Source organism: Canis lupus, chromosome 1 (genome assembly GCF_003254725.2).
Source record: "Canis lupus dingo isolate Sandy chromosome 1, ASM325472v2, whole genome shotgun sequence".
In the NCBI taxonomy this organism is placed as follows: domain Eukaryota; kingdom Metazoa; phylum Chordata; class Mammalia; order Carnivora; family Canidae; genus Canis; species Canis lupus.
In genome coordinates, this window is record NC_064243.1 from 99,964,475 (window position 1) to 99,990,795 (window position 26,321).

At 42.8% G+C, this 26,321-nt stretch overlaps 1 protein-coding gene across 1 annotated transcript; it reads left to right on the forward strand.

Moving 5' to 3' along the window:
• The first annotated feature begins 17,061 nt into the window (after window positions 1-17,061).
• LOC112643344 (ubiquitin-associated protein 1-like) lies at window positions 17,062-19,644 on the forward strand. Its single transcript, XM_035701965.2, is given in 3 exon segments — window positions 17,062-17,454; window positions 17,457-17,985; window positions 17,988-19,644. Coding segments are annotated over 3 exon segments (1,506 nt in total). The 5' UTR covers window positions 17,062-17,229; the 3' UTR covers window positions 18,740-19,644.
• The last annotated feature ends 6,677 nt before the right edge of the window (window positions 19,645-26,321 follow it).

Here is a 26,321-nt window from a genome sequence, read left to right on the forward strand (position 1 = left end):
ATGTGCTCTCTAATCCAATATAGATACAAGGGATGTTGATAGTGGTTGCCGCCATGCTTCAGAAAGTTTCTATTAATCCACACCCCTCTTTGTATTCATTCAATGTGTAACTTCTAAAGAAAAGAAAGGGGGCCTGGAGTTTATAGAGTCAGATAAGAAGGGAGTCATCCATGAGTCTTACGGGAGACATGAGGAAGGATGGAATAACTGAGGAAGCGTGGAGCCCTGTTTACCTGGGTCTGATTTGGGAATATGTGAGAATAGGATGGTTAGCCATTTCTTGGAACACAGAGGGGTGAGGGAATTTCTCTAGGAACCCAGGTCTGAAACAAAGTTCAATATTGTTTGTACATATGTTAGTCTGTTCGGGCTGCCATATCAATCGACAATAGACTGAGTGGCTTAAAAAAAAAAAAACTTATTTCTCACAGTTCTGGAGACTGGGAAGTGTAAAATCAAGGCACTAGCAGATTTGGTGTCTGGCGAGAGCCTACCTCCTTGTTCACAGATTGATTATCTTCTCACTGTGTCCTCACATGGTGGAAAGGGTGAGAGAGTTCTCAGGGGTCTCTTATAAGGTCATTAATCCTATTCGTGTGGGCTGTACCCTCAGGTCTAATCACCTTCTAAAGGCCCCACCTCTAAATACCAGCCCAGTACAGATTAGGAGTTCTACATGAGTTTGGGCAATGCACAAACATTCAGTCTAAACCTGTTAAAGACAGGTTTTCATTTCCTTTGGGTAAATACCTAGGAATGCAACTGCTGGATCATGTGGTAAATCTATGTTGAACTTTGTATGAAACTGCAAAGTTCCTTTCCAAAGTGGTGGTACCATTTTTCTTTCCCATAGTAATAGATGAGACTATCCTTACCAGCACTTGAAATGTCAATTTTATTTATTTAATTTTTTTTGTCATTCTGAATTTCAAATTTAAAGCAGCAGTTCTGGGGTCCCTGGATGGTGCAGTCTCTTTGGTGTCTGACCCTAGGTTTCTGCTCAGGGTATGATCTTTTGGTCGTGGGATTGAGCCCCATGTTGGGCTCCAAGCTCAGCAGGGAGTCGACTGGAGTTTCTCTCTCCCTCTGCCCTCCGTGTCCTCAAGTGCATGCTGTCTCTCTCTAAAATAAATCTTTAAAAAAAAAAAAAAAGATTTTATTTATTCAAGAGAGAGAGGCAGAGACATAGGCAGAGGGAGAAGTAGGCTCCATGCAGGGAGCCTGATATGGGACTCAATCCAGGCATTCCAAGATCACACCCTGAGCTAAAAGCAGATGCCCAACCACTGAGCCACCCAGGCATCCCTAAAATAAATCTTAAAAAAAAAAAAAGCAGTACTTATGGTTTATTATAACAGTCAGCTTAAGGTAAGTTATTCTACAGTAACTAATGGCAGGAAAAATATTTGGGGCTCATAATGCCAATGATCTACTGCATGTTACCTTCACTTGGCTAGGGAGCATCTTCTCTCTTCCTGGGGCCATTGCTGGCCTTATGGCAGAGGGAAAGGGGGATAGCTGGATTTAGGTAGAGGCTCTGAAAGCTTCTGCTCAGAAATGGCACCTGCACTTCCACTAACCTTTCTTTGTCAAAGCAAGTACACAATCAAGCCTGAAGTCACTGAAGCAGGGATGAATAATCCTCCCTGAGGAGAGGCAGCAAGTATCTTTAACCATAATACAAGTTATCTCAGTTTTCTTACTTCATCATGTCTGGCCTGGCAATGTGTGGGGTTTTCATTGTCTCTAGGTTGGTGCTTGAACTTACGACCCTGAGAATCAAGACCTGACCTGAGCTGAGGGGCACCTGGGTGGCTTAGTCAGTTGGGCATCCAACTCTTGATTTTGGCTGGGGTCATGATCTCGGGATCCAGAGATCAAGCCCTCTGTCAGGCTCTGAGCTCAGGATGGAGCCTGCTTGTCCTCTCTCTGCTCTTCCCCCTGCTCTCCCTCCCTCTCTCTCTTTCTTTCCTTTCTCTCTCTCTCAAATAAATCTTTAAAAAAAGGGGGGGCGGGGCCTGAGCTGAGATCAAGATTTGGACACTTAACTAATTGGGCCAACCAGGTGCTTCATGGCCGGGCAATGTTTTAGTTGATAGTCTCTGCCACCTCCCTGGCCCCTTCTCTGATATCCCCCTTGGTCACTCTTCCAGTCTCAGTGGCCTCCCTGGTAGTCCTCAAATGCTAGGCATGTTATGCTGAGCCTCAGCAGTCAGTGTTCCCTTTGTGGGGATCATCTTCCCCCAATACTTTTGGGCTCACTTCCTCACCTGCAATTCATTATTCAAACATCACCTTTTCAGTGAGCACTTTACTGACTTCTCTAAGAGACTGCTCCTACCCAATACACACTCACTCCCCCATCCTCTTTCCCTGCTTTATGTATCTCCAAGGCATTGACCGCCATCTGATTGATACATGATGCATTGTACTTGTTTATCTCTCTTGCTGTATTGTAAACATCTTGCTTGGATTCTGCTGTATCCCTGGCCCTTTGAATACTGCAACAATGCCCAATAAATGTTTGTTGAACATTTGGAGGTGAACCAGCACTAACAGTGGACAGCCATATCTTGAGTGCCTATCTTTATTGTTTTCTGTTTCTTTTTTTAAATGTTTTTCATTTTTAATTTTTTGTTTTTTATTTCTAAAGTAATTCTTCCTCAGTGGAAAAAAAAATACTTGCAATGTACAGAGAAATAGGAAATTAAAAGAAGTTGCATCCAGAATCTCCCCTATGACCAGCATTCATTATCAATATCTTGGAATATATCTTCCAATTCATTCAAATCAGCAAATATCTGGTAAGTATCTTTATTCACCAAATACATTTGGTGAGCAATCATTAATATTTTGGAATATGTCTTCCAGTTCATTCAAATCAGCAAACATTTGGTGAGTGTCTCAGATGTTGACACATCAATCCCCTGTGGGTGGATTCTCAGTTGGGAATACAACAGTGTGTCCAGCTCCAGATGGAGCTGTCCAGATAGGAAGATGGGCATTTATTTATCAAACAATTATGAAAACATCAATGTGAGCTATAGGATTAGGAGAGGTTAACCAAGTGGTAGGGAGGGAAGACTGCCTCACACAGAAGATTATGTACTGATGCAGGAGGGTTAGGGCATCAGAGGGAAGAGAGATGAGCAGGCAAGATGAGGTAAGTAAAAGCCTTGTAGACCTCTGATTATGTTAGGTGAACACTCAGAATGGTGACCGAAAATTGGTTGATCGTGGGGAAAAACAGGAGTCAGCCAGGTGAAAAAGAAATGGCTTAGGAGGGAGGAGGGAAGCCAGGGTGTTTGATGTTATGGATCAAGAGAGAACGGGATTTAGGGAAGACAGACTCCTTCCACCTGTCAAATATGAGGGAGGGGCAACAAAGCCATAGGTGAAATCCCTTCATGGGACACAGTTGGGGAAATGGCTTCATTGGAGAACTGAGTGTGGGGTGCAAGGAAGCCTTTGCCAAATAAAAAATCCACATTCAGGAGGGCAACATTTGAGGGGATGCCTCAGTGGCTCAGTTGGTTAAGCCCCGCCTTTGGCTTGGGTCATGATCCCGCGGCCCTGGGATCAAGTCCCACATTAGGCTTCCCTGCTCAGCAGGGAGTCTGCCTCTCCTTCTGCCCTTCGCCTCTGCTTGTACTCTCTCTCATGATTGCTCTTTCTCTCAAATAAAAGCTAAATAAACCCCAAACAAACAAAAAGAAAACAAGGGCAACATTTGAGATTCCAAGACAAATAGGTTGAGAGTGTGTATAACCAAGTTCCCGGGAAAAAAAGTAGCAAAGACATAAGTAGACATCTAAGCTTATAGTGACCAAAGGAGTTCAACTGAATCAGTGGTCATTTCTGGTAAAATAGGTTAAACAATTTTCAAGTTAAAAAAGAAAAGTGTCGGGATCCCTGGGTGGTGCAGCGGTTTAGCGCCTGCCTTTGGCCCAGGGCGCGATCCTGGAGACCCGGGATCGAATCCCACGTCAGGCTCCCGGTGCATGGAGCCTGCTTCTCCCTCTGCCTATGTCTCTGCCTCTCTCTCTCTCTCTCTGTGTGTGACTACCATAAATAAATGAAAAAAAAAATTAAAAAAAAAAGTGTAAAAAAATTAAAAAATTAAAAAAAAGAAAAGTGTGATTCAGTGGTTTTTAATATTTTCATGAGGTTGTGCAGCCATTACCATGCTTTAATTTCAGTACATTTCATTTACCTTCAGAAGGAAGCAAATGCCAATTAGCAGTCACTTTTTATTTCCTCCTTCTCCCAGCCCTTGCAGGCACTAATCTACTGTCTCCACACATTTGGCTACTCTGGACGTTTCATATAAATGGAATCATACAATATGTGATTGGCTAGCTTTCATTTAGCATTATGTTGTCAATGTTCATGTTTTAGCATTTGTCAGTACTTCATTCCTTATATGGCTGAATAATAAAACGTGAATATATCACCTTTTGTTTATCCATTTGTCTGTGGACATGGTTGGCTTCTACTTTTTGGCCATTATGAATAATGCTGCCATGATCCTTCATGTACAAGTTTTTGTGTGGATATATGCTTTCAACACTCTTGAGTAGATAACTGTGGAGTGGAACTGCTGTGCTACATGGTAACTCTCTGTTTAAGCTTTTGAGAGATTGCCAAACTTGTTCACAAAGGTTATATCATTTTATATTCCCACCAACAGTGTTATAAGTATTCTGATTTTTCCACATCATTTCCAGTACTTATTACTGTGTCTTTTGGAGTATACATATCCTGGTGAGTATGAAGCAGTATCTTCTGGTTTTGCAAACATTTTAAATAGTTAAAATCCAGTGATCATATCTCAGTATATATCAGGAGTCAGCAAACTTTCCTGTAAAGGGTAAGATAATAAGTATTTTAGGCTTTGCACATCCTATGGTCTCTGCTACAAGTACTGAACTGTTGTAATGTGAAAGCAGTTACAATCTGTTAGCCAGTGGGGCATGGCTGTGTTCCAATACAACTTTATTTATGGATTCTGAAATTTGAATTCCACATAATTTTCGTGTGCCATGAGTACTATTCTTATTTTTTTTCAACATTCGAAAGTGTAAAAACCATCCTTAACTTTTGCATCATACAAAACAGGTGGATTTATTGTGGTTTGATGACCCCCACTGTCCACAAAAATCAGTTCCTCAGGATTGTAGCTCTGTGAAAAGCAAAGCGACAGAGTTCAGATGAAAATACAGAACATCTTTGTGATCCTGGTTCAGATGAAAATACAGAACCTCTTTGTGATCCTGGCATGGGCAAACGTTTCTTAACCAAACCAAGGGAAACTGATAAGCCTGGCTACGTTAAAATGGACTGTTGTTCATTAGGAAGCAATATTATGCAAGTGGAAAGGCAAGCAGCAGACTGGGAGAAGGTAACTGTCGCTCATAGACGCAACAAAGTACTGATATACAGAATATATAAAGAACTCTGCATCTCAATAAGAAAGAATGCAGTTGAGAAACCGGCGAATGCCTTGAACGAGCAGTCCTGCCTGGCCAGGCTGGTGAAATCTCGCTCGGGAACTAGGTTCGCTCACACGCGTGCGCAGGCGCACGCGTACGACAGACCCACGCCCCGAAGTGACGCCGCTAGAGCGGTAAGTACTCCTTTTTGGGTTGGTTTTCACCGCAGGTCCGCCTGCGGAAGCTCGATTCCGGGCTGGGCGGCGCGGGCGCGGGCGTCCTGCGCGGGGCCGGAGCTGAGGCGCTGGCCCCGGGAGGTGCGGATACCTGTTCTCCTCTCCCGCCTTGTCGGCGCGGACCCTTCTGGCTTCCTCTCTCCTCCCGCGGGGCCCCCCCAATTGCCTCCCGCCATTCTGACGCCGCGCAGGTGCGCGCCTCCTCCTCGCTCACCTTGCTGGCCGGGCGCCCCGCGCACCGACTCCTCTCCCGACAAGGTTTGGCTGGCACAGCCTTCTCCGTTTCCTGGGCCCTGTTCCCAGGATTGCCTTCTCCCCTTTGCGTCCTCCTACTCCCTACCCCTTGCAAAGATCGACTTCCCTCACTGCGCCTTTGTAGTGCCTTGAATGTTTCCCACCTACCCCCAGCCACTGAATCTGTCCTCCCACTTTTCACTCCCACCCGCTGCACCCGGTCGTGGGCCGCTAATGCCCTGAAGTTGTCCCCATCCGGCGACTACCCCTCAGACCTTGGGGCCCTCAGCTGAGCCTCTCTGGTCTCCCTCAAACCTAGTCTTTCCCGAATCCGTAAATGACGACTCCCTTTTCTGCCCGCAGCCCTCAACCCCCACATCTTCTCTGCCCGAAATTCCCATGTCTACAACTCTAAGGTATTTCCAGAATTCAGCCGCTTCGCGACTTCCTTCTCTGACAGGGCACCTCCTCCGTCTCCCTTCCCTCTGCCCTCCCCACGGTCTGTTCCTCATTGGAACAGAGAGGTCGCGCGTGTCTGGGCACGTCTCTTCTGGGCTCCAAGTCTCCTACTGCTGCCCTCAGCAACAGCCAGAATCCCCAGGGGTTCTGGAACAGGGGCTGCTGGCCCAGGAACTGCTGCTGGGTTGCAGGTGGTTAGGAGCTTGTATCAGAGTCCTGCCACCTCCCTTGAGCAATGTGTTCCAAGTCGGCTTGGTTTCTGAGTTTGGAACGGTGGGTAGAAGTTGGGACAGTCAGGGACATCCGTGATAATTCTGACCCACGTCTGTGTGCTGCAGAGTGAGTGTTTGATGGAGACAGACTGCAGTTTTTTTTTTTGTTTGTTTGTTTGTTTGTTTGTTTGTTTTAGATTTTATTTATTTATTCATGAGAGACACCGAGTCAGAGACGCAAGCTCCCTGCAGGGAGCCGGATGCGGAACTCTGTCCTGCGAACCTGGGATCACGCCCTGAACCAAAGGCAGAAGCTAAACCGTTGAGCCTCCCAGGCGTCCCTGCAGTTTGTTCCTTGTGTCTTACCCACTAGAGAGCCAGCTCCACCAGACAGGAGTCTTTGTCTGAATCCATTGCTGATTCATCAGAACAGGGCCTGGCACACAGTAGGAATTCAGTAAACATGAGCTTGTGACCACAGGAGGGCCCTTATCCCAGAGACCTAAGATCACAGAAGGGGATTGTGACACATCTAAGCAAACAACCTTTGTCTTCAGGCTGTTGTTAGAGCTTTCGCCTTTATAATATCTATAGCCTCGAGCAATGTGGGGTATGGTTTATGTGTGTGTGTGTTTGTGATTGACGTGCTTGATATGTGAAACTCTGCAGTCTGCTTTTCTCAGCAGTCTTTGGTTTCTACATATACTGATTTCATTGTTGTGCAGTATTCTACCTTGTGAAGATGCCATAATTTATGCCCCACTCCGCCACCCCCACCCTCCTCCCCCGATTGATGTACAGCTGGGAAGTTTGCAGTTTTTCAATGTTCCTAACATGCTTTAGTGGGCATTTTGGACATGTGTCCTTATAAAAGAGTGTGGGTTTCTCCAGCCTGGGGTTTTCTTTTCTTTTTTTTTTTTTTTTTTTTTTTTTTTTTTTTTTTGGGTTTTCTTTTCTTTTTTTTTTTTTTTTTTTTTTTTTTTGATCCAGGCATTGTAAGAAACACTTTTACATTCTTAACCCATATGCATATGTACCTGGAGCAAAAGTTTGATGAAGCAACACTAAGGGCAAGGTCTTCTTATGTTGGTTTTGAATTTTTTTTTTTTAAAGATTTTATTTATTTATTCATGATAGTCACAGAGAGAGAGAGGCAGAGACACAGGCAGAGGGAGAAGCAGGCTCCATGCACCGGGAGCCCGATGTGGGATTCGATCCCGGGTCTCCAGGATCGCGCCCTGGGCCAAAGGCAGGCGCCAAACCGCTGCGCCACCCAGGGATCCCGGTTTTGAATTTTTAATGTTGACCCACCACATTGGTTTGCATTAAATTTTTTGTGTGTATTTTATTTATTCATGAGAGTCACAGAGAGAGAGGCAGAGAAGCAAGCTCCTCTGAGGGAGCCCGATATGGGACTCGATCCTCAGACCCTGGGATCAGGCCCTGAGCCAAAGGCAGATGCTCAACCACTGAGCTACCCAGGCGTTCCCGCATTTTAAATTTTGATTTCAACCCCAAATTGTTCTTCAAAGGGGCTGCACCAGTTTTTCTGCTAATAAAGACATGTTAATGATGTGGAAACTACCTATAATATAATATTAACTGGGAAAAACAATAAAAAGGGGCCCAAAATTGTATATACAGTTTGACTTCAACTACACCAAATCAGTGTTCTCTAGGAAGAGAACAGGAAGTAAAGGCATCCAAGACTTAATTTTCTTTGTACTTTGTTTTCCAAGTTTTCTATAATGAGTATGTATTGTATTATATATATATATATTTTTTAAGATTTTATTTATTTATTCATGAGAGACACAGAGAGAGAGGCAGAGACACAGGCAGAGGGAGAAGCAGGCTCCACGCAGGGAGCCTGATGTGGGACTCGATCCTGGGACTTCAGGATCACACCCTAGGTGTGAAGCCAGGTGCTAAACCACTGAGCTACCCAGGGATCCCCTGTATTCTATTTTATAGTGATATTTTTAGTATATGTTGCCAAAGCCAGAACCATAATGATATTTTTAATAGTAACATATTTAAGTGGATTTGATGAAATTTTATATAAGTAGGATGCTTTCCTGTAGAATCTAAAATAGAATTCTAAAGTTCTGGGAATATAAGGCACAATATAAGAAATATAGTCAATGATACTGTCAACTACACTGAAAAGATAAAATAGAATTTGATTTGTCCTACTTTTATTGTAACTTTTCAGAAACATATATAGATGATAGAGTAAAGAGACTAAATTGTTTTCTTTTCTTTTTATTTTTTTAAAGACTTTATTTTAGAGAGAGAGCAAGTGAGAAAGAGAGTTGCAGTGGTAGGGAGGAGACTCCCTACTGAGCAGGGAATCCAACTCGGTATTCCATTCCAGGACCCTGGGATCATGACCTGAATCAAAGGCAGATGCTTAACTGACGAGCCACCCAGGTGCCCTGAGATTAAATAGTTTTCAATTTGAATCAGTTGCCAGCTCTGGGGAGCAACTGTAAGGCCAGGTGATTCTGGAGCTGGCTAGAGGAAATGGGTTTGGACAGCTCTGCCGTGCTTCAACCGCAGTTGTTCCAGGCCAACACACCTGGCTTTCCTGTTTTCTCCTCCATCAAACTTACTGTGCAGAAAGGATTTTACAAGTCAGCATTTTCCAAGGTTGCTAACTCCATGGTTTTCTTATAGCTCCCATGTAGTATATCCTCACTCTCCCTTAGAATACCTATAACTGAGTCTTGAACACCTTTTTGAAAACTTATAAATTCATTCTCATCTAATAGTGAATGTTGACCTTGGTGTAGTACCTCTCTCTGGAAGCATTAATATTTACCCTGCCTATTTTATATTTTGACGTTTCTAAAATATTGGCAGAAGAGTATAATGAATGCCCATTACCCAGCACCTCGGGTTACTTTTTAAATTAATTTTAAAAATTTAAATTCAATTAACATATAGTGTATTATTAGTTTCAGTGGTAGAGTTCAGTGATTCATCACTTATTATACTTAGTGCTCATTAATCACTTGCCCTCCTTAATGTCCATCACCCAATTACCCCATTCACCTACCTCCCACCCCTGCAGCAATCCTCAGTTTGTTTCCTGTGATTAAAAGTTTCTTATGGCTTGTCTCCCTCTCTGATTTCATCTTGTTTTATTTTTCCCTCCCTTCCCCTATAATCCTCTGTATTGTTTCTTAAATTCCATATATGACTGAGATCATATAATAATTTGTCTTTCTTTGATTGACATAGTTCTCTTAGCATAATACCCTCTAGTTCCATCTATGCATTGCAAATGGCAATATTTCATTTGTTTTTGATAGCTGTGTAATATTCATATACCACGTGTTTGTCCATTCATCTGTTGATGGACGTCTGGGCTCTTTCCATAGTTTTGCTGTTGTGGACATTGCTGCTATAAACATTGGGGTGCAAGTGCCTCTTCAGATCACTCCTTTTGTATCTTTGGGGTAAATCCCTAGTAGTACAATTCCTGGTTCATAGGGTAGCTCTATTTTCAACTTTTTGTGGAACCTCTAAACTGTTTTCTGGAATGGCTGCACCAGGTTGCATTCCCACCAACAGTGTAAGAGGGCTCCCCTTTCTCTGCAACCTCACTAATATCTGTCATTTCCTAACTTGTTAATTTTAGCCATCCTAACTGGTGTGAGGTGGTATCTCATTGTGGTTTTGGTTTGTATTTCCCTGATACTGAATGATATGGAGCATTTTTTTCATGTGCTTGTTGGCCATTTGTTTGTCTTCTTTGGAGAAATGTCTGTTCTTATCTTCTACCCATTTCTTTATTGGATTATTTGTTCTTTGGGTGTTGAATTTGATAAGTTCTTTATAGATTTTGGATACTAGCCCTTTATCTTTTTTTAAGATTTTATTCATTTATTCATGAGAGACACAGAAAGAAGGCAGAGACATAGGGAGAGGGAGAAGCAGGCATCTCATAGGGAGCCTAATGTGAGAGTCAATCCTGGAACTCTGGGATCACGCTCTGAGCCAAAGACAGACCGTCAACTGCTGAGCCACCCAGGAGTTCCCCCCCCCTTTTTTTTTATTAAAGATTTTATTTGTTTATTTATTTATGAGACAGAGTGAGAGAGAGTGGCAGAGGGAGAAGCAGGCTCCCTGCTGGGAGCCTGATGCAGGGGGTGGGGGGCTTGATCCCTGACCAGGATCACTCCCTGAGCCAAAGGCATACGCTCAACCACTAAGCCACCTAGGTGTCCCACTAGCACTTTATCTGATTAGACATTTGTAAATATCTTCTCCCATTCTGTCAGTTGTCTTTTGATTTTGTTGACTGTTTCCTTTGCTGCACCACCTCAATGTGCATGTATATTATGTATTTATAATATATATTATGCATGTACATATGTATGTGCAATATGTATTTATACATATTTATAAGTTCTATGTGTTGAATATGGGTGTATATATGTATTTTTGTATTATATAAGTGTACACATGTTTGCATGTGTATATTTTTTGTATATGTATATGAGTATATATATATTTATGTATGTATGTATATTTACTTGTGTGTGCACATATGGATATTTCTTTATGTGTGTATATATAAGCATTTGAAAATTAAGTGTCCCTAAAAATTTCAGGATATATATTCTACAAATAAGGACATTCTTCCACACAACTCTAATACTGTTGTCACACCTAAGAAAATGAGCAGTAGTTTCCTGTTATCACTTGGTAACCTATCCCTATTCAGACTTTCTCAGTTATCCCTAATGCCTTTTATCCACTGGGGATCCCTGGGTGGTGGTTCAGCACCTGCCTTTGGCCCAGGGCGTGGTCCTGGAGTCCTGGAATAGAGTCCTACATCAGGTTCCCAGCATGGAGCCTGCTTCTCCCTCTGCCTGTGTCTCTGCCTCTCTCTCTCTCTCTCTCTGTCTCTCTCTGTCTATCATGAATAAATAACTAAAATCTTTTTTTAAAAAAGAAATAATTATAGTTACATAGGAAAGAACAGAAATGTACAGGGAGGTCCTGTGCACCTTTTACCTAGCGTCTCCCATTGTTAACATCTTGCACAATTGTAGGACAGTGTCAAAGCCAGGAAATTGATATTGGTATGATCTACAGAGCTTGTTAACTCCTACATACACATCCTCACATGTGTTGAGCTCTATACCATTTTAGGGTTCATACCTTGGTATAACCATCATAGTCAAGATACTCGACTCTACCTCATTACAGAATTCCCTCATACTCCTCCTAGGTAGCCACCCTACTCCCAACCCTCTGTCCCTACTTTCTGGCAACCATTAATCTATCCTCCTTCTCTGCGAGTACTTCACAAATATTTACGTCTTTTTGGTGGTGTTTTTAAAAATTTTTAAAAAGATTTTATTTATTTATTAGAGAGAGAGGCAGAGGGAGAAGCAGGCTCCATGCAGGGAACCCAACGTGGGACTTGATCCCGGGTCTCCAGGATCACACCTCGGGCCGAAGGCAGCACCAAACCGCTAAGCCACTGGGGCTGCCCTTTTTTGGTAGTATTTTAAATGCAACTTAGAAAAAATTTTCATTTTCAGATCATTCATTGTTAGTGTATAGAAATGCAACTGATTTTTGTGTGCTGATCTTGTATTTTGCAACTTTGCTGAATTTGTATATTAATTCTAATGGTGTGTGCATGTGTAATCTTTAGTGTTTTCTAATGTATAAGGTCATATCATCTGCACATAGAGATACTTTTGCCTCTCCCTTTCCAATCTGGATGCCTTTAATTTCTCTTTCTTGCCTAATAGCTCTGGCTAGAACTTCTTTTTTTTAAATATATTTTTTTAAATATTTTTTTAAGTGGGTGATACCCATACCTCTTTTTTTTTTTTTTAAGATTTATTTATTTATTTATTATTTATGATAGACACAGAGAAAGAGAGAGAGGCAGAGACACAGGAGGAGGGAGAAGCAGGCTCCATGCTGGGAGCCCAATGCAGGACTCCATCCCTGGTCTTCAGGATCACGCCCTGGGCCAAAGGCGGTGCTAAACCGCTGAGCCACGGGGCTGCCCTCTGGCTAGAACTTCTAATACTTTGTTGAATGTCATTGGTGAAAGTGGCCAGCCGGTCTTGTGATCTTAGAGGAAAAGCTTCCAGTCTTTCACCATAGAGGATGTTTGCTATGGGTTTTTCATATGTGGCCTTTATTATGTTGAAATAGTTCCTTCTGTTCCTAATTTGTTGATTGTTTTTATAATGGGTGTTAAATTTTATCCAGTGTTTTTCGTGTATCAGTTTAGATGATCATGCACTTTTCCCCCCTCATTATGTTAATGTGATTATTATATTGACTGATTTTCATATGTTGAAACATCCTTGCATTCCTGCAACAAATCACACTTAGTTTTGGTATATAATCCCTTTAATATGCTGTGGAGTTTAGTTTGCTAGTATTTTGTTGAGGATGTTGGCATCAGTATTTATGAGGAATATTGTTTTGTCATTTTCTTGTAGTGCCCATGACCACAGAATGAGGTAGGAGGTGTTCCCTCAATTTTGGGGGGAGAATTTCAGAAGCATTGATGTTGTTCTTTTAATGCTTAACACAGTTCACCAGCCATAGGGATGACTCCGAGAGGTATTGCTAACCAAGTCCAGTACCAGAACATGCAGATGATTTGATCCACCCATGTAGTGTTTAGGACTAAACAGTGTGTGAGGAAGTCAGAGTGGTGATTACCTGCTGAGGGATAAGGATACTTTATATCATAATCTCTGGTTGCCCAACTGTCTACCTATATGAAAACTCATAGAGATATATCTAAAAACCCAGTGAATTGCTTAGTTTGAATTTTTTATGTTTAAGTTATATTATACCTCAATTTAAAATATTTTTAGGGGTACCTAGGTGGCTCAGTTGATTGGGTGTCTGAATCTTGATTTTGGCTCTGGTCATGATTCCAGCATTGTGAGATCAAGCCCCACATTGGGCTCCATGCTGGGGATAGAGCCTCCTTAAGATTCTCTCTCTCCCTCTCCCTCTGCCTCTCCCCTTCCCTCTTCCTTTCCGTAAATATACATATTTTTTTCTTCATCTTCTTTTATTTATTTATTTTTTAAATATTTTATTTATTTACTCATGAGAGACAGAGAGAGAGGCAGACACAGGAAGAGGCAGAAGCAGGGTCCTCTCAGGGAGCCCTATGCGGGACCCCATCCTGGACCCCAGGATCATACCCCGAGCCGAAGGGAGACGCTCAACCACTGAGCCACCCAGGCGCTCCTCTTCCTCTTCTTTTAAATTAATGACCACAGTGGTAGAGGAGATGCAAAATGGTGGGATTCTGGATTAATTTGAAAGTCAGAGCTGAAAGATTAGATGTGACTTTTGAGAAAAGACAAAAAATGGGGGAAGGGGAGGTAAGGCCCAGGTTTCTGGTGCTCTCCACTGGGAAAACAAAGTGGCCATTTACTGGAAGGGAGCAGCATGGGTGGGTGGGTACTGTCAGAATAGGATTCCAGCATGCAGCTTTTTGGCTCTTCATTGTATGATGTTTGGTAGAACTCTGAGAGAGTGAGAGATCAGCTGTCTAATATGCAGATTCAGAGGAGTCATGTGGATGGGAGAGAGAAAGTCAGTATAAAAATGAGAGCCTAGTGTAATGTGCTAGTTTGGGAATACAAGGTGCAGAGGAGGGAAGAAAGGAGATTTTGGACAGAAAGAGAAGCAAGGTATCACCAGACATCAAAGCATCATCTTGGAGACAGTTGGAGATCAAGGATCTCCTTCATGGGCAGATTTCAGATACATGTCTAGATCCTTTCATTAAGCCTCTGGAAATGGAGTCACATATGATGCATAGTTATGTGTAGAAACCAACAGCTTTGCTGTTTGCACAGTTGCTAGTTCTCCTTAATTTCTTGTTTCTTAGAAGTATGTTACTGGCCTTTTCTTTTCTTTTCTTTCTTTTTTTTTTTTACTGGCCTTTTTCAATGGTAATTAGTACCACCTTGGTTATGGTGTGTCTCTTCAGTAACTGTCTGCAGGTTTAGTAAGCATCTAGGATCATGTTTCACTAGCCTCAGTAACTCCAGTGGTTTCTGCTGTTCACTCTGGTTTGCTTTTTTATATGGAGCGTGAAAAACTAAACCCAGGAAACTCACCTAGACTACATCTGTACTACCTAGACATTTAAGTTAATTCCTCTTTCCTTGGGGCACCTGGATGGCTCGGTTAGTTGAGCGTCTGCCTTCACCTCAGGTCATGATCCCAGAGTTCTGGGATCAAGCTCCACATTGGACTCCCTGCTTGCACAGTCTCCTACCTCTGTCCCTCCCCCCTGCTTGTGCACACTCTCACTTTCTCAAAAAAATCTTTTAAAAATCCTCTTTCCTTGAACACCCCAAATATGCTAGTTTTCCTAGCTTGCCAAGAGAGACCTTCCTTTCCTTCTGTAAATCTGTAAGCTATGGAATGGGTTCCAGGCTGTTCCCTGGTGAGCTTTGTGGTAGTTGGTGCCAAAGGAAGTGTAATCCTTGTCTTTCATGGTGAGCGTGTCACATAATAGCATTGATGTATGATAGGATTTATTCTCAAGTTTGACACTTCAGGTATGTGCTTGTCTGCACAACTTGTCTATATAAAATGAAGAACAACTATTTTAGAACTTCTGCAAATAACCACATTGCTGTTACAAATAAAGAGGCTTGGGGAAAGTGTTTAATCCTGGATTCTGAGGGGTCAATGAGAATGAGAAACCATTTAAACAATATTTTACTGTGCTAAGGATTGGAAATAGATCACAGAACCATCAGAATATAAAATAGTAAAAATAATACTAAATATTCCAAATAATCACCAGAAGAATTCTTCCACCAATTTGTTCAGCCTTAGTTAATTCTTATTTCACTGTCTATTAGTTCAGCAGTCCATTTTGATGAAGTCTTCACTTCCTTTGGGACTAAAAATAAACCCTGGAGATCCTGACTTCATCTTAGTTGAATCTAATACTTACCTAGTGATTATTAGCTCAAAATGCTATATCCACAAAAATATTTGTAATTAGAAGTACCTGGTTCACTCATTTTCTTTTATATATATATATATATTTTTTTAAGATTTTTAATTTTTTTTCATGATATATATATAGAGAGGCAGAGACACAGGCAGAGGGAGAAGTGGGCTCCATGCCGGGAGCCAGACACAGGACTCGATCCCGGGACTCCAGGATCACACCCTGGGTCAAAGGCAGGCGCTGAACCGCTGAGCCACCCAGGGATCCCTGGTTCACTCATTTTCATGAAGTCTTTGAGATTGTCTTTTGTAGAAGACCCAGCTTCTATTCTGTGGCTTTTAGCAGAGTGTCTAGGCAGGAAAGCTGAAACCATGAGTGGTGATAAGAAATTGGAGTGCTGATGTTTATTCCAGGAACCAGCAATATAACCTGGAGGAGAAGAAACACTCTGTTGGGGTGTTGTGCTGAGTTGTTTGGTGAAGGTAGGAGTCCCTCTCCCCAGAGGGTAAGGACACTTCTGCACAGTGAGGCCCTTGGCAAATTTCCACAATCTTTCCATCTTTCCTGTAAGCAATCTCTGAAACATATTTATATTGACATTTCATTAATACAGAATTAGATAGATTGGAGCCAACATCTTCAAATTTTTGTTTCTCTTAATGTATTACCTTGGAAATGCAAAATCAAAGACTTAATCAGAGGTGATGGATCTCTTAGTGGGAGAAGAATGGCTGCCCAAGGATAGTTATACTATTATAGCTGGGCTGCCTCTTTTTTTTTTTAAGATTTATTTATTTATTTATTCATGATAGAAAGAAAGGCAGAGACACAGGCAGAGGGAGAAGCAGGCTCCATGCCTGATGCCCGACGTGGGACTCGATCCCGGGACTCCAGGATCACGCCCTGGGCCAAAGGCAGATGCCAAACCGCCAAGCCACCCAGGGATCTCCATTGGGCTGCCTCTTACTTAAAGTAATGATCTAGTGTTTAAGAATCAACATAGCACTTTGATCCAGTGTTTAAGAATCAACATAGTGCTTTGCGCAGTGGCAGTATCCCAGCCAATGAGGTTTATCCGAGGCACGATTATTGCTGAGAATCAACATGGCAACAAAATAAAGCGTGGCAGAAAACAGCAGTTGTTAGGAATCCTGGTTCCCTCAGAAGAGAGGACCTTTTGATTTTCATAATTAAGGGAATAACTAAGTCAATCTGAAGCATAAAGAGGTATTTGGTGAGGTACAGAACCTCTGTCCTGGGCTGATTACACAGGAAGGAAAAAGAAATGTGGGGGATCCCTGTGTGGCTCAGCGATTGACGGCCTACCTTCCACCGGGGGCGTGGTTCTGGAGTCTCGAGGTCCGGTCCTGTGTTGGGCTCCCTGCATGGAGCCTGCTTCTCCCTCTGCCTGTGTCTCTGCCTCTCTCTCCTTGTCTCTCATGAATAAATAAATAAAATGGTTTTTAAAAAAGAAATGTGGTAGGACTTCAGCATGGCAGCAGTAGCACTGGTGGTGGCTACAGTGACGGCCTGGCCCTGGGCGGGCAGAGTTGGAGGTGGTGGCGATTGCTCTCCCTAGGGGCCGTCAGGAGCTCAGCGGGGACGGAGCCATCCAGTGCCAGCACCTTTCGGGTTCTGGGACAGCAGCGGCAGCGGCGTTCAGGTTCTAAATGGCTTCTAAGAAGTTGGGTGGAGATTTTCATGGGACTTTCAGTTACTTTGATGATGTCCCATTTAAGATAGGAGACAAATTCAAAACACCAGCTAAAGTTGGTCTACCTATTGGCTTCTCCTTGCCTGATTGTTTGCAGGTGATCAGAGAAGTACAGTATGACTTCTCCTTGGAAAAGAAAACTATTGAGTGGGCTGAAGATATTAAGAAAATCCAAGAAGCCCAGAACGCAAGGCTGAGGAAGTAGAAGCTAAAGTGAATTCTAAGAGTGGCCCAGAGGGTGACAGCAAAATGAGCTTCTCCAAGACTCACAGTACAGCCACAATGCCACCTCCTATTAATCCCATCCTTGCCAGCTTACAGCACAACAACATCCTCGCCCCGACTCGGATCAGCAGCAGTGCCACGAAACAGAAAGTTTTCAGCCCACCCCACACAAAGGCAGATTTCAATCCTGCTGACTTTGAGTGTGAAGAAGATACATTTGATAATCTGGAGTTAAAAACTACTGATGAGAAGGAAGAGCTGAGAAACATTCTGGTAGAAACCACTGGACCCATTATGGCTCAGTTATTAGACAATAATTTGCCCAGAGATGGCTCTAGGTCTGTGTTACAGGATGAGAAGGTCCTGGCATCCCTGGAGCAGGCGACCTTGGATATCAAGCCTCTTCACAAACCTAATGGCTTTATAACCTTACCACAGTTGGGCAACTGTAAAAAGATGTCTCTGTCTTCTAAAGTGTCCCTCCCCCCGTTCCTGCAGTAACCAATATCAAATCCCTGTCCTTCCCCAAACTTGACTCTGATGACAGCAATCAGAAGACAGCCAAGCTCGCAAGCACTTTCCATAGCACATCCTGCCTCTGCAATGGCACCTTCCAGAATTCTCTGAAGCCTTCCACCCAAAGCAGTGCCAGTGAGCTCAATGGGCATCATACTCTTGGGCTTTCAGCTTTGAACTTGGACAGTGGCACAGAGGTGCCAACCCTGAATCCCTCAGATCTGATCTCCCAGATGCCTTCCCTCTTTGTCTTATCTGTGTGCACAGAAGAATCATCACCTCTAAATACAGGTCCCACGGTCATACCTCCTAATTTCTCAATGTCACAAGTGCCCAATGCTCCCAGCTGTCCCCAGGCCTATTCAGAACTGCAGGCACTGTCCCCCAGTGAGCAGCAGTGTGTGGAAACAGTGGTCAACATGGGCTACTCATATGAGTGTGTCCTGAGAGCCATGAAGAAGAAAGGAGAGAATATTGAGCAGATTCTCGACTGTCTCTTTGCACATGGACAGCTTTGTGAGAAGGGCTTCGACCCTCTTTTAGTGGAAGAAGCTCTGGAAATGCACCAGTGTTCAGAGGAAACGATGAAGGAGTTTCTTCAGTTAATGAGCAAATTAAAGGAAATGGGCTTTGAACTGAAAGACATTAAGGAAGTTCTGCTACTACACAACAATGACCAGGACAATGCTCTCGAAGACCTTATGGCTTGGGCAGGAGCCAGCTGAGACCAGGCTCTGCGTAGGCCCTGCCCTGGAACCACCCCTGCAGGAGGCGCTGAGGAGCCCATGTGGGGAACGAGAGGGGGGCACACGTCCCGATTTTCTTTTGGGGGTGGAAGGTCAGGTGTGGAGACTGTGCTTGCCAGTCTCTGAGCTGGGGAGAAAGTAGGAAAGATTGGGGCATGTGAATGCCTCTAGCACTGCCCTGGCTTCTTCCATGTTAAACGTATTTGTATTTTGAGAAGTGTCCTTCCCACCTCGGCCTTCCAGAGAAACCTCCCTGGTCCTTCTGGAGTCTGTACGTCCTTAGCTGAAATCTGGCCCAGCTGCCAAAAGGAGGCAGGGAGAAGTGGTCGGAGGGCCAGACTCAGTGCTGCTTTAGGGCTAGATGCTTCCCTCCCCTGCACCGGTGGACTGAACTCTTAATCCAAGTTGAGTGCAATTGAAAGGTTCTTCCAGGGTGTTTTTTTTTTTCTTCTTCTTCTCTTAACAAAGTCTCTTATTGTTAACACTGGTTCTGCAACGTCTCTGAGGTGCAAAGAATGCCCTTTCCACGTGGGGCACTGAGTTTGCCTCTTCTGCTAGGCAGGTACCATGCTTCCCTGCCCCAGCCTGTTTCTTTTGGCTTGGTTTGGACCACAGTCTTCTGCTACCCAGGATTTTAGAGCCCCCTAAGAAACAGTCATCAGTTTAAGAAATCATTGGCCCCTTCCCAGCACACTGAGTGGAGGAGAAACAGGCTGCAGTATAGTAGCCCAGCACTAACTCCACCTCGGTTCTCTTTGGAGAATGGCCTCTTCCCTCCAGCCCCCTGCTCTAGGATGACACGAGTAACACCTAGTCATAGAAATCAGTCTCTTTCGTTTGTTTTATATTCTGTTGTACATCATTAAAGATCTAAATACAAAGGATATACAGTCTTGATGAATCTAAAGTAATTTGCTAACTATTTTGATTCTTCAGAAAACTAATAAAAATCTAAAAGTTAAAAAAAAAAAAAAGAAATGTGGAGAGTGAATGAAAGTTGAAAGCATCAGGAGGAACCCTGGATGGAATATGAGTAATTATCAGAGAGACGCAAGATTTCAGACATCTGTCCTTCCATAATGCCTTTTACTAAAAATTATTTTCACTGGGGAGGTATCAGTGTCCTCAGGAAACGAAGAGGTATTAAAAGCATTACTCCAGGCATGAGAGGAAGGTGAGTGTGGTTATGGAAGGGCAACATGTGGCAAAGATACTTTTGGTGTTGGAACTGCTCCAGAACCTACCACGATGATAAAATTGTATAAAACTTAATACAGAAGCAAATGAGTACAACTAAAACTGGGGAAATGTGAGTAGGATTAGTGGATCCTATGACAGTCAGTTTCTAGTTGTGACATTTACTATAGTTTTGAGAAATGTTACCATTGGGGGGAAATTAGATAAAGTGTTCAAGCCACCATTCCCTATTCTTTCTTACAAATGCATGAGAATCTATAGTCATTTTCTTTAAAAAAAAAAAAAGATTTTATTTATTTATTCATGAGAAACACAGAGAGGAGAGAGAGAGAGGCAGAGACACAGGCAGAGGGAGAAGCAGGCTCCATGCAGGGAGCCTGATGTGGCACTCCATCCCAGGTCTCCAGGATCACTCCCTGCCTAAAGGCTGAAGGTGGCGCTAAAATGCTGAGCCCCCTGGCTGCCCTACAGTCATTTTCAATAAGAATTTCAATTAAAAAAAAAAAACAAAAAACACACAAGGACCCCCTTGTGGAGGTCCTTCCCCACAGCCTGAAATATGTCATAATCTACTATTGGATATCTTTGGCCTTAGGGGAAGACTGCTGCATAAGGAAGAAGCCCAGAGGCCAGAATAAGCTTGAGCTCATAGATGTGTGACTAGGATGTGATATGAAAAGAGGACATGAGTTTATGGGCAGACATGGAGAGTGTGTGATTCTGACAAGGGCCATGAATGTGAGGAGGTCATGAGGGTCTGGAGCAGAGGCAGGTCTCCATTGTCCTGCATGTAGAACTGGTCTGAACTCTACTGGAGTCCTGAGAGTTGAGGTAAAGGGAATAGTTATCTAGAGTGATATGTTCCCCAGAAGCTGTGAATCCTTTCACCTATGTGAGAGCTCTATAACAGCTGTGGTCCTGGAAAACCTGCAGATACATTGCAGCGCTCCCTCTAGTCCTGTTGCAAGGTGGTGGATCCAGGGTCTAACTAGGATCATGACCTGTACTGTCACATACCTTACACTTTCAGTGGAGCCTATAGTGACTGAGGTCTGTGTGTGGATCCAGAGGGTTGGGAGCTACATGATCAATCAATTAAGAACTGAGCTGTTAAAAAAAAAAAAAAGAAAGAAAAAAGAGAACTGAGCTGTAAATGTGGTTGTTACATGCCAATGGGTGGAACAAATGGGCAAGGGAGCATATAGCAACTGGTGGGATCATAATAAATGGCCTTAGAATTCTTGACATATCATAGAGAGGGCCAGGATACTGCTTACTCATGCTTTGGGAGAGGGAGGAGGGGAGGTTTCCTTAAGAATCCACCCCATCTTGACCCCTGGTAAGTCAGCTGCTTTGGGAGGTATTGCTAAGATCGAAAATCTGTAAAGCCACTTTTATTCTATATAAATGGCTCCATCCTTTATCATCCTTTATCATGAGCTCTCACCACCCTGCAGGTCTGTACCTGAACACAGTCCTTGTATGCCTGGCTTATTTTACGGTGTGTGTATGATTTTTGAAAATTTTCCATGGAAATATACATGCTGAAAAAATAAGTGTACAGCTTAAAATGTTCACTTTGAGTCTTTCATTTAACATTATGCTTGAGGTATTTACCCATATTGTTTTGTGTACTTGTAGTTCATTTACTTTTATTGATGTTTAGTATTTCATCATGTGAATAAGCCACAATTCATCTGTTCCCCAGTTTTTTAGACATTTGGTTAGTGTCCAGTCTTGGGTTGTTATGAAGCATGTTACTGAGAATGTATGAACACATTATTTTGGTTATACACCTATGAGTGAAATTGTGTCATAGAGTGAATAGAGGGTCAGTTTTAGTAGACTTGTGCCTGGCCAATTTTAATATTTACGTGCTACCACTTTTAACTCTTTTTCCCTCTAAGGATTCAAATATTTTCTACCTTTTCCCCTCCAGCGTGGGAAACAAAGGCCAAAATTGAAACATCAAGTCAGGATGTTGTTGGGGTGGAACCTTCTAATGTCATGAAAACGGGAAGATTCATGAGGGATGATACCTGTTTATATTAGGAAAAATCTGAGAATGTGAGGAACAGGTAGAAATGCTTCATAAAACCCTAAGAAGGGCAGCCTGGGAGGTTTAGCGCTGCCTTCAGCCCAGGGCGTGATCCTGGAGACATGGGATCGAGTGCCACATCAGGCTCCCTGCGTGGAGCCTGCTTCTTCCTCTGCCTGTGTCTCTGCCTCTTTCTCTCTCTCTCTCTCTCTCTCTCTCTCTCTCTCTCTCTCTGTGTGTGTGTGTCTTGTGAATAAATAAATAAATAAAATCTTAAAAAAAATAAAAACCCTAAGAAGCACTTCAGGCAAACAGCATCCACCCAAAAGAACATGAAGCTCAGGTGAAAGGCTTGGTACAGGTTGTGAATATGGAGCATGAGTCTCTGCTCAGTCTATGCTCCATCTGGAAAAGGTCCTGTAGCAAAGGCTTTTCTGAACATGACTCAGATGTTAAGCATTCCTGTTACATATGTAATTGTTGAAAAGCTGTGAAGGTCACACACTTGATGAAACTGACTATAGAACAGCCATCAGCCAAGCTGGTTAACTTAGCCACCTTGGTGGAAATCTAACAGGAGATGAGTCCTCCAGATGTCCCCAAACTGGTGATTTTACAACCACTCTGCACCTCTTAGTGAATAGGATGTAATTTTCAGAGAAAGACAGCCATGCAAAGGGATAGGCTATGAGAAGGAATTTGATCAGGGTGCATGCTCTCATGAGAAGAGGAGAAATAACTCAAGATGAATGCTATGACTGCAATTAATGTGGACAGTCCCTCAAACAAAAATCTCACTTCCTTGGGCACCAGAGGACTCATACTGGAGAGAGACTTTATACCTGTATGATTGTGGAAAGTCCTTCTCTAAGAATTATATCCTGGCTGTGTATCAAAGAATCCATACAGAGAAAAATTTTATAATTGTGAAGACATTCATTGCCAGCTCTTGCCTTTATCAAGCACAAGAGGACCCACACAGGAGAGAAGCCCCGTGAATGCAACCAGTGTGGGAAGTCTTTCAACCACTACTCTTCCCTTGTTTTGCATCACAGAATTCATATTGGAGAAAAACCATATAGATGTAGAGTGAGAAAAAATCCTAGTGTTTCCCACTTTATTGTCCATCTAAGAATTCACACAGGAGAGAAGTTCTATGTATGTACAAGAGTGTGGAAAGACCTGTATTAATATCTCATGCTTTATTAAACATGTGAGAAGTCTCACCAGTGAGAGATCCTATAAATGTATGGATGTGGAAAATCCTTCAACTGCAATAGTCACCTCATTGTGCATTAAAAAAAAAATCACTGGAGCACCTGGCTGGCTCAGTTGGTAGAACACACAGCTCTTGATCTCAGGGCTGTAAGTTTGGGCCCCATATTGGGTGTAGAGATTACTTAAAAATAAAATCTTGGGGAAAAAATCATTCTGGAGAGAAACCGTGTGAGTGTAAAAGGCATGGGAAAACTTTGAGAGCTCTTAACCTCATCCAGTACCAGAATATTCCTGCTAGTGAGAAAGAAACCCCATGGCTGTAACCAATGTCAGAAACTTTAGGAATATCACTGGTCTCATTTGATACCAGAGGACTCATACTGGTAAGAAGCCCTAGAAGAACAGTCAGTGTGGCAAAGCTTTTTGGAGCAGCTGCTGTCTGGCCAATCACTAGAAGATACATTCTCAGGAGACCCTGTATCAGTGTTTCAAACATGGGGACATTTTCCAGAATAGCTCTGCTCTTGTTAGACACCAGAGTTAGCACACTAGAAAGACACTTGTGGGGACTCAATGAATGTGACAGTGGCTCTGTCAGATTCTCTTTACTTAATCAGTGTCAGAGACTTCATATTGAAGAGAAGTTCTTTGAAAATAATAGAGTTCATCCTTAACTCCTTGGAACAAACTTTCGAGACATTGTGTCTATATAAGAAATTCAGATAATTCTTTTGCTATGTTTATTTTTATTTATATATATTTAAAATTTTATTTATTCATGAAAGACACAGAGAGAGAGAGAGAGAGAGAGAGAGGCAGAGACACAGGCAGAGGGAGAAGCAGGCTCCACACAGGGAGCCCAACATGGGACTCAATCTCGGAACTCCAGGATCTTGCCCTGGTCCAAAGGCAGGCACCAAACCACTGAGCCACCCAGGGATTCCCGCTATGTTTATTTTTAAATTTGAATTCTTGCCTCTCTTTGTATCAGAAGATTTGGCTAATATGCTGAGTTTGAAGTTTTGGTAAGATCTCTTGCCAAAACTCTTGAGTAAAAAGAATGAGTTTTTGAATGAGTAATAATATTGAAAAGTACTTTAAGTCGATGCTAGTCTTTATATGATAACTCATACCTGAGACAAAGAGCAAACATATACTCTCGGTAGGAAAGCTTCCAGTTGGAGATCTGATCTGATCTTCCAGAGTCCTGCTGTCTGATAGAAATATAATGTGTGTGTGTGGGGAGGAAGTAATATAATGTGAGCCACGTATATAAGTTCAATTTTTTTAGTGGCCACATTTCTGAAAAGTGACTAGGAACATGAACAGGTGAAGTTAGTGTCAATAACATTTTATTCTACCCACCTATATCCCAAATACTATCATTTAAACATAATGACATTGCTACATTTCAGATTCTCTGTAACTGCCCATCTGGTGACTACTTCATTGGGCAGCACAACTAATGGGTCAGAGAATGAGTTCTGGAGAAACCACCCTTATAGTACATTTGTCCCATTACAAATCCACAATCAAGTTTTTAACACAATTGTAGAAAAAGCATGTGCCTGGAAGTTAGTCCTTACACAGAATCTTTTTTTTTTTTTGTATATTTTTTTATTGGAGTTCTATTTGCCAACATATAGTATAACACCCAGTGCTCATCCCGTCAAGTTCCCCCCTCAGTGCCCATTACCCAGTCACCCCATTCTCCCACTCACCTCCCCTTCCACTACCCCTTGTTCATTTCCCAGAGTTAGGAGTCTCTCATGTTCATGACACAGAATCTGAAAGAGTATACTGTATTTAATTTATTTTCGTGTACATGTTCTTGGGGTGCCTGGGTGGCTCAGTCAGTTAAGTGCCTGCCTTAGGTCAGGTCATGTTCCCGGATTCCCAGGATGGAGCCCTGCATCAGTCTCCCCGCTCAGCGGTCTGCTTCTCCCTCTCCCTCTGCTCCTCCCCTGGCTCATGCTCTGTCTCTCTCTCAAATAAATACATAACATCTTTAAAAATAACATACATGTTTTCACATTTTGACATCTCAAATATCAGGGTAATCAATGGCATGCTATAGTTTCATTAGCAGCCTTTTTTTCTTTCTTTTTTTTTAAAGCTTATTTATTCATTAGAGACACAGAGAGAGGCACAGAGACACAAGCAGAGGGAGAAGCAGGCTCCCTGTAGGGAGCCTGATGTGGAACTCGATCCCAGGACTCCGGGATCACGCCCTGAGCTGAAGGCAGGCGCTCAACTGCTGAGCCACCCAGGCATCCCATGAATAAATAAAATCTTTAAAAAAAAGAAGAAATATGTGCACTATTTTGTGCGTGTGCATGTGTGCACTTTGGGCCTTTTATTTATAAAAGAAAACCCTGTGCCTGACAATAAATAGGTATTCATTTAAGTAGAAAATCCTTGGCTTCTCAGAAGCCCTGTACAAGAAACCCGGCCTCAGTTAAAGAAAAATTCTATGAAATTGCATGAAAACACTGGACCAGGCATATGTGAGCATTAATGTCTTGGTTAAGAGAGCATTTTTTTACTTCAGTCAGACTTGGGTTCCTCATGGGTTTACACCTCAATAGCTGTGTAATCTTAGGTGAATTATTGAACCTCATTGTGCCTTACTTCCTCACATTTAAATGTGGACAACCCTTCCCTCAGGATTAAGAGAAGTGAGGTGTGGAGAGTGCCCGGGATATAAGTGTTCAGTGTGTACTGGTTGCTTCTGCCCTCTTGCTCCTACCCTTGTAGTTGCTATTATTGTTGCTGCTCTTGTTGATGATATTTTGTTATTGTTGCTTTTGTTGTTGTTGCTCTTAATGATTATGACATTGGTGTTACTCTCCTCTGACTCAGGAGACTGAAAGAGAAGGGACACCAGCAGCCTTCCCAATATCATCAGTAGCTCATAGATGGCATTGCTTCCCAAACTCTAGTGTGCATGATTGGCTAAAAGCCTCCAGAACTGGGCAGAGTTGAAGAAGCTAGCTGGGAGAGCACTAGAGGACAAGAGGGCTAGACTCTCTAAGATGTGGCTGATGGCAGCTGGAGTGTGTATGAATGCCTGACCCGAGTGGACACAGGGCTCTAGGCACTGAAAAG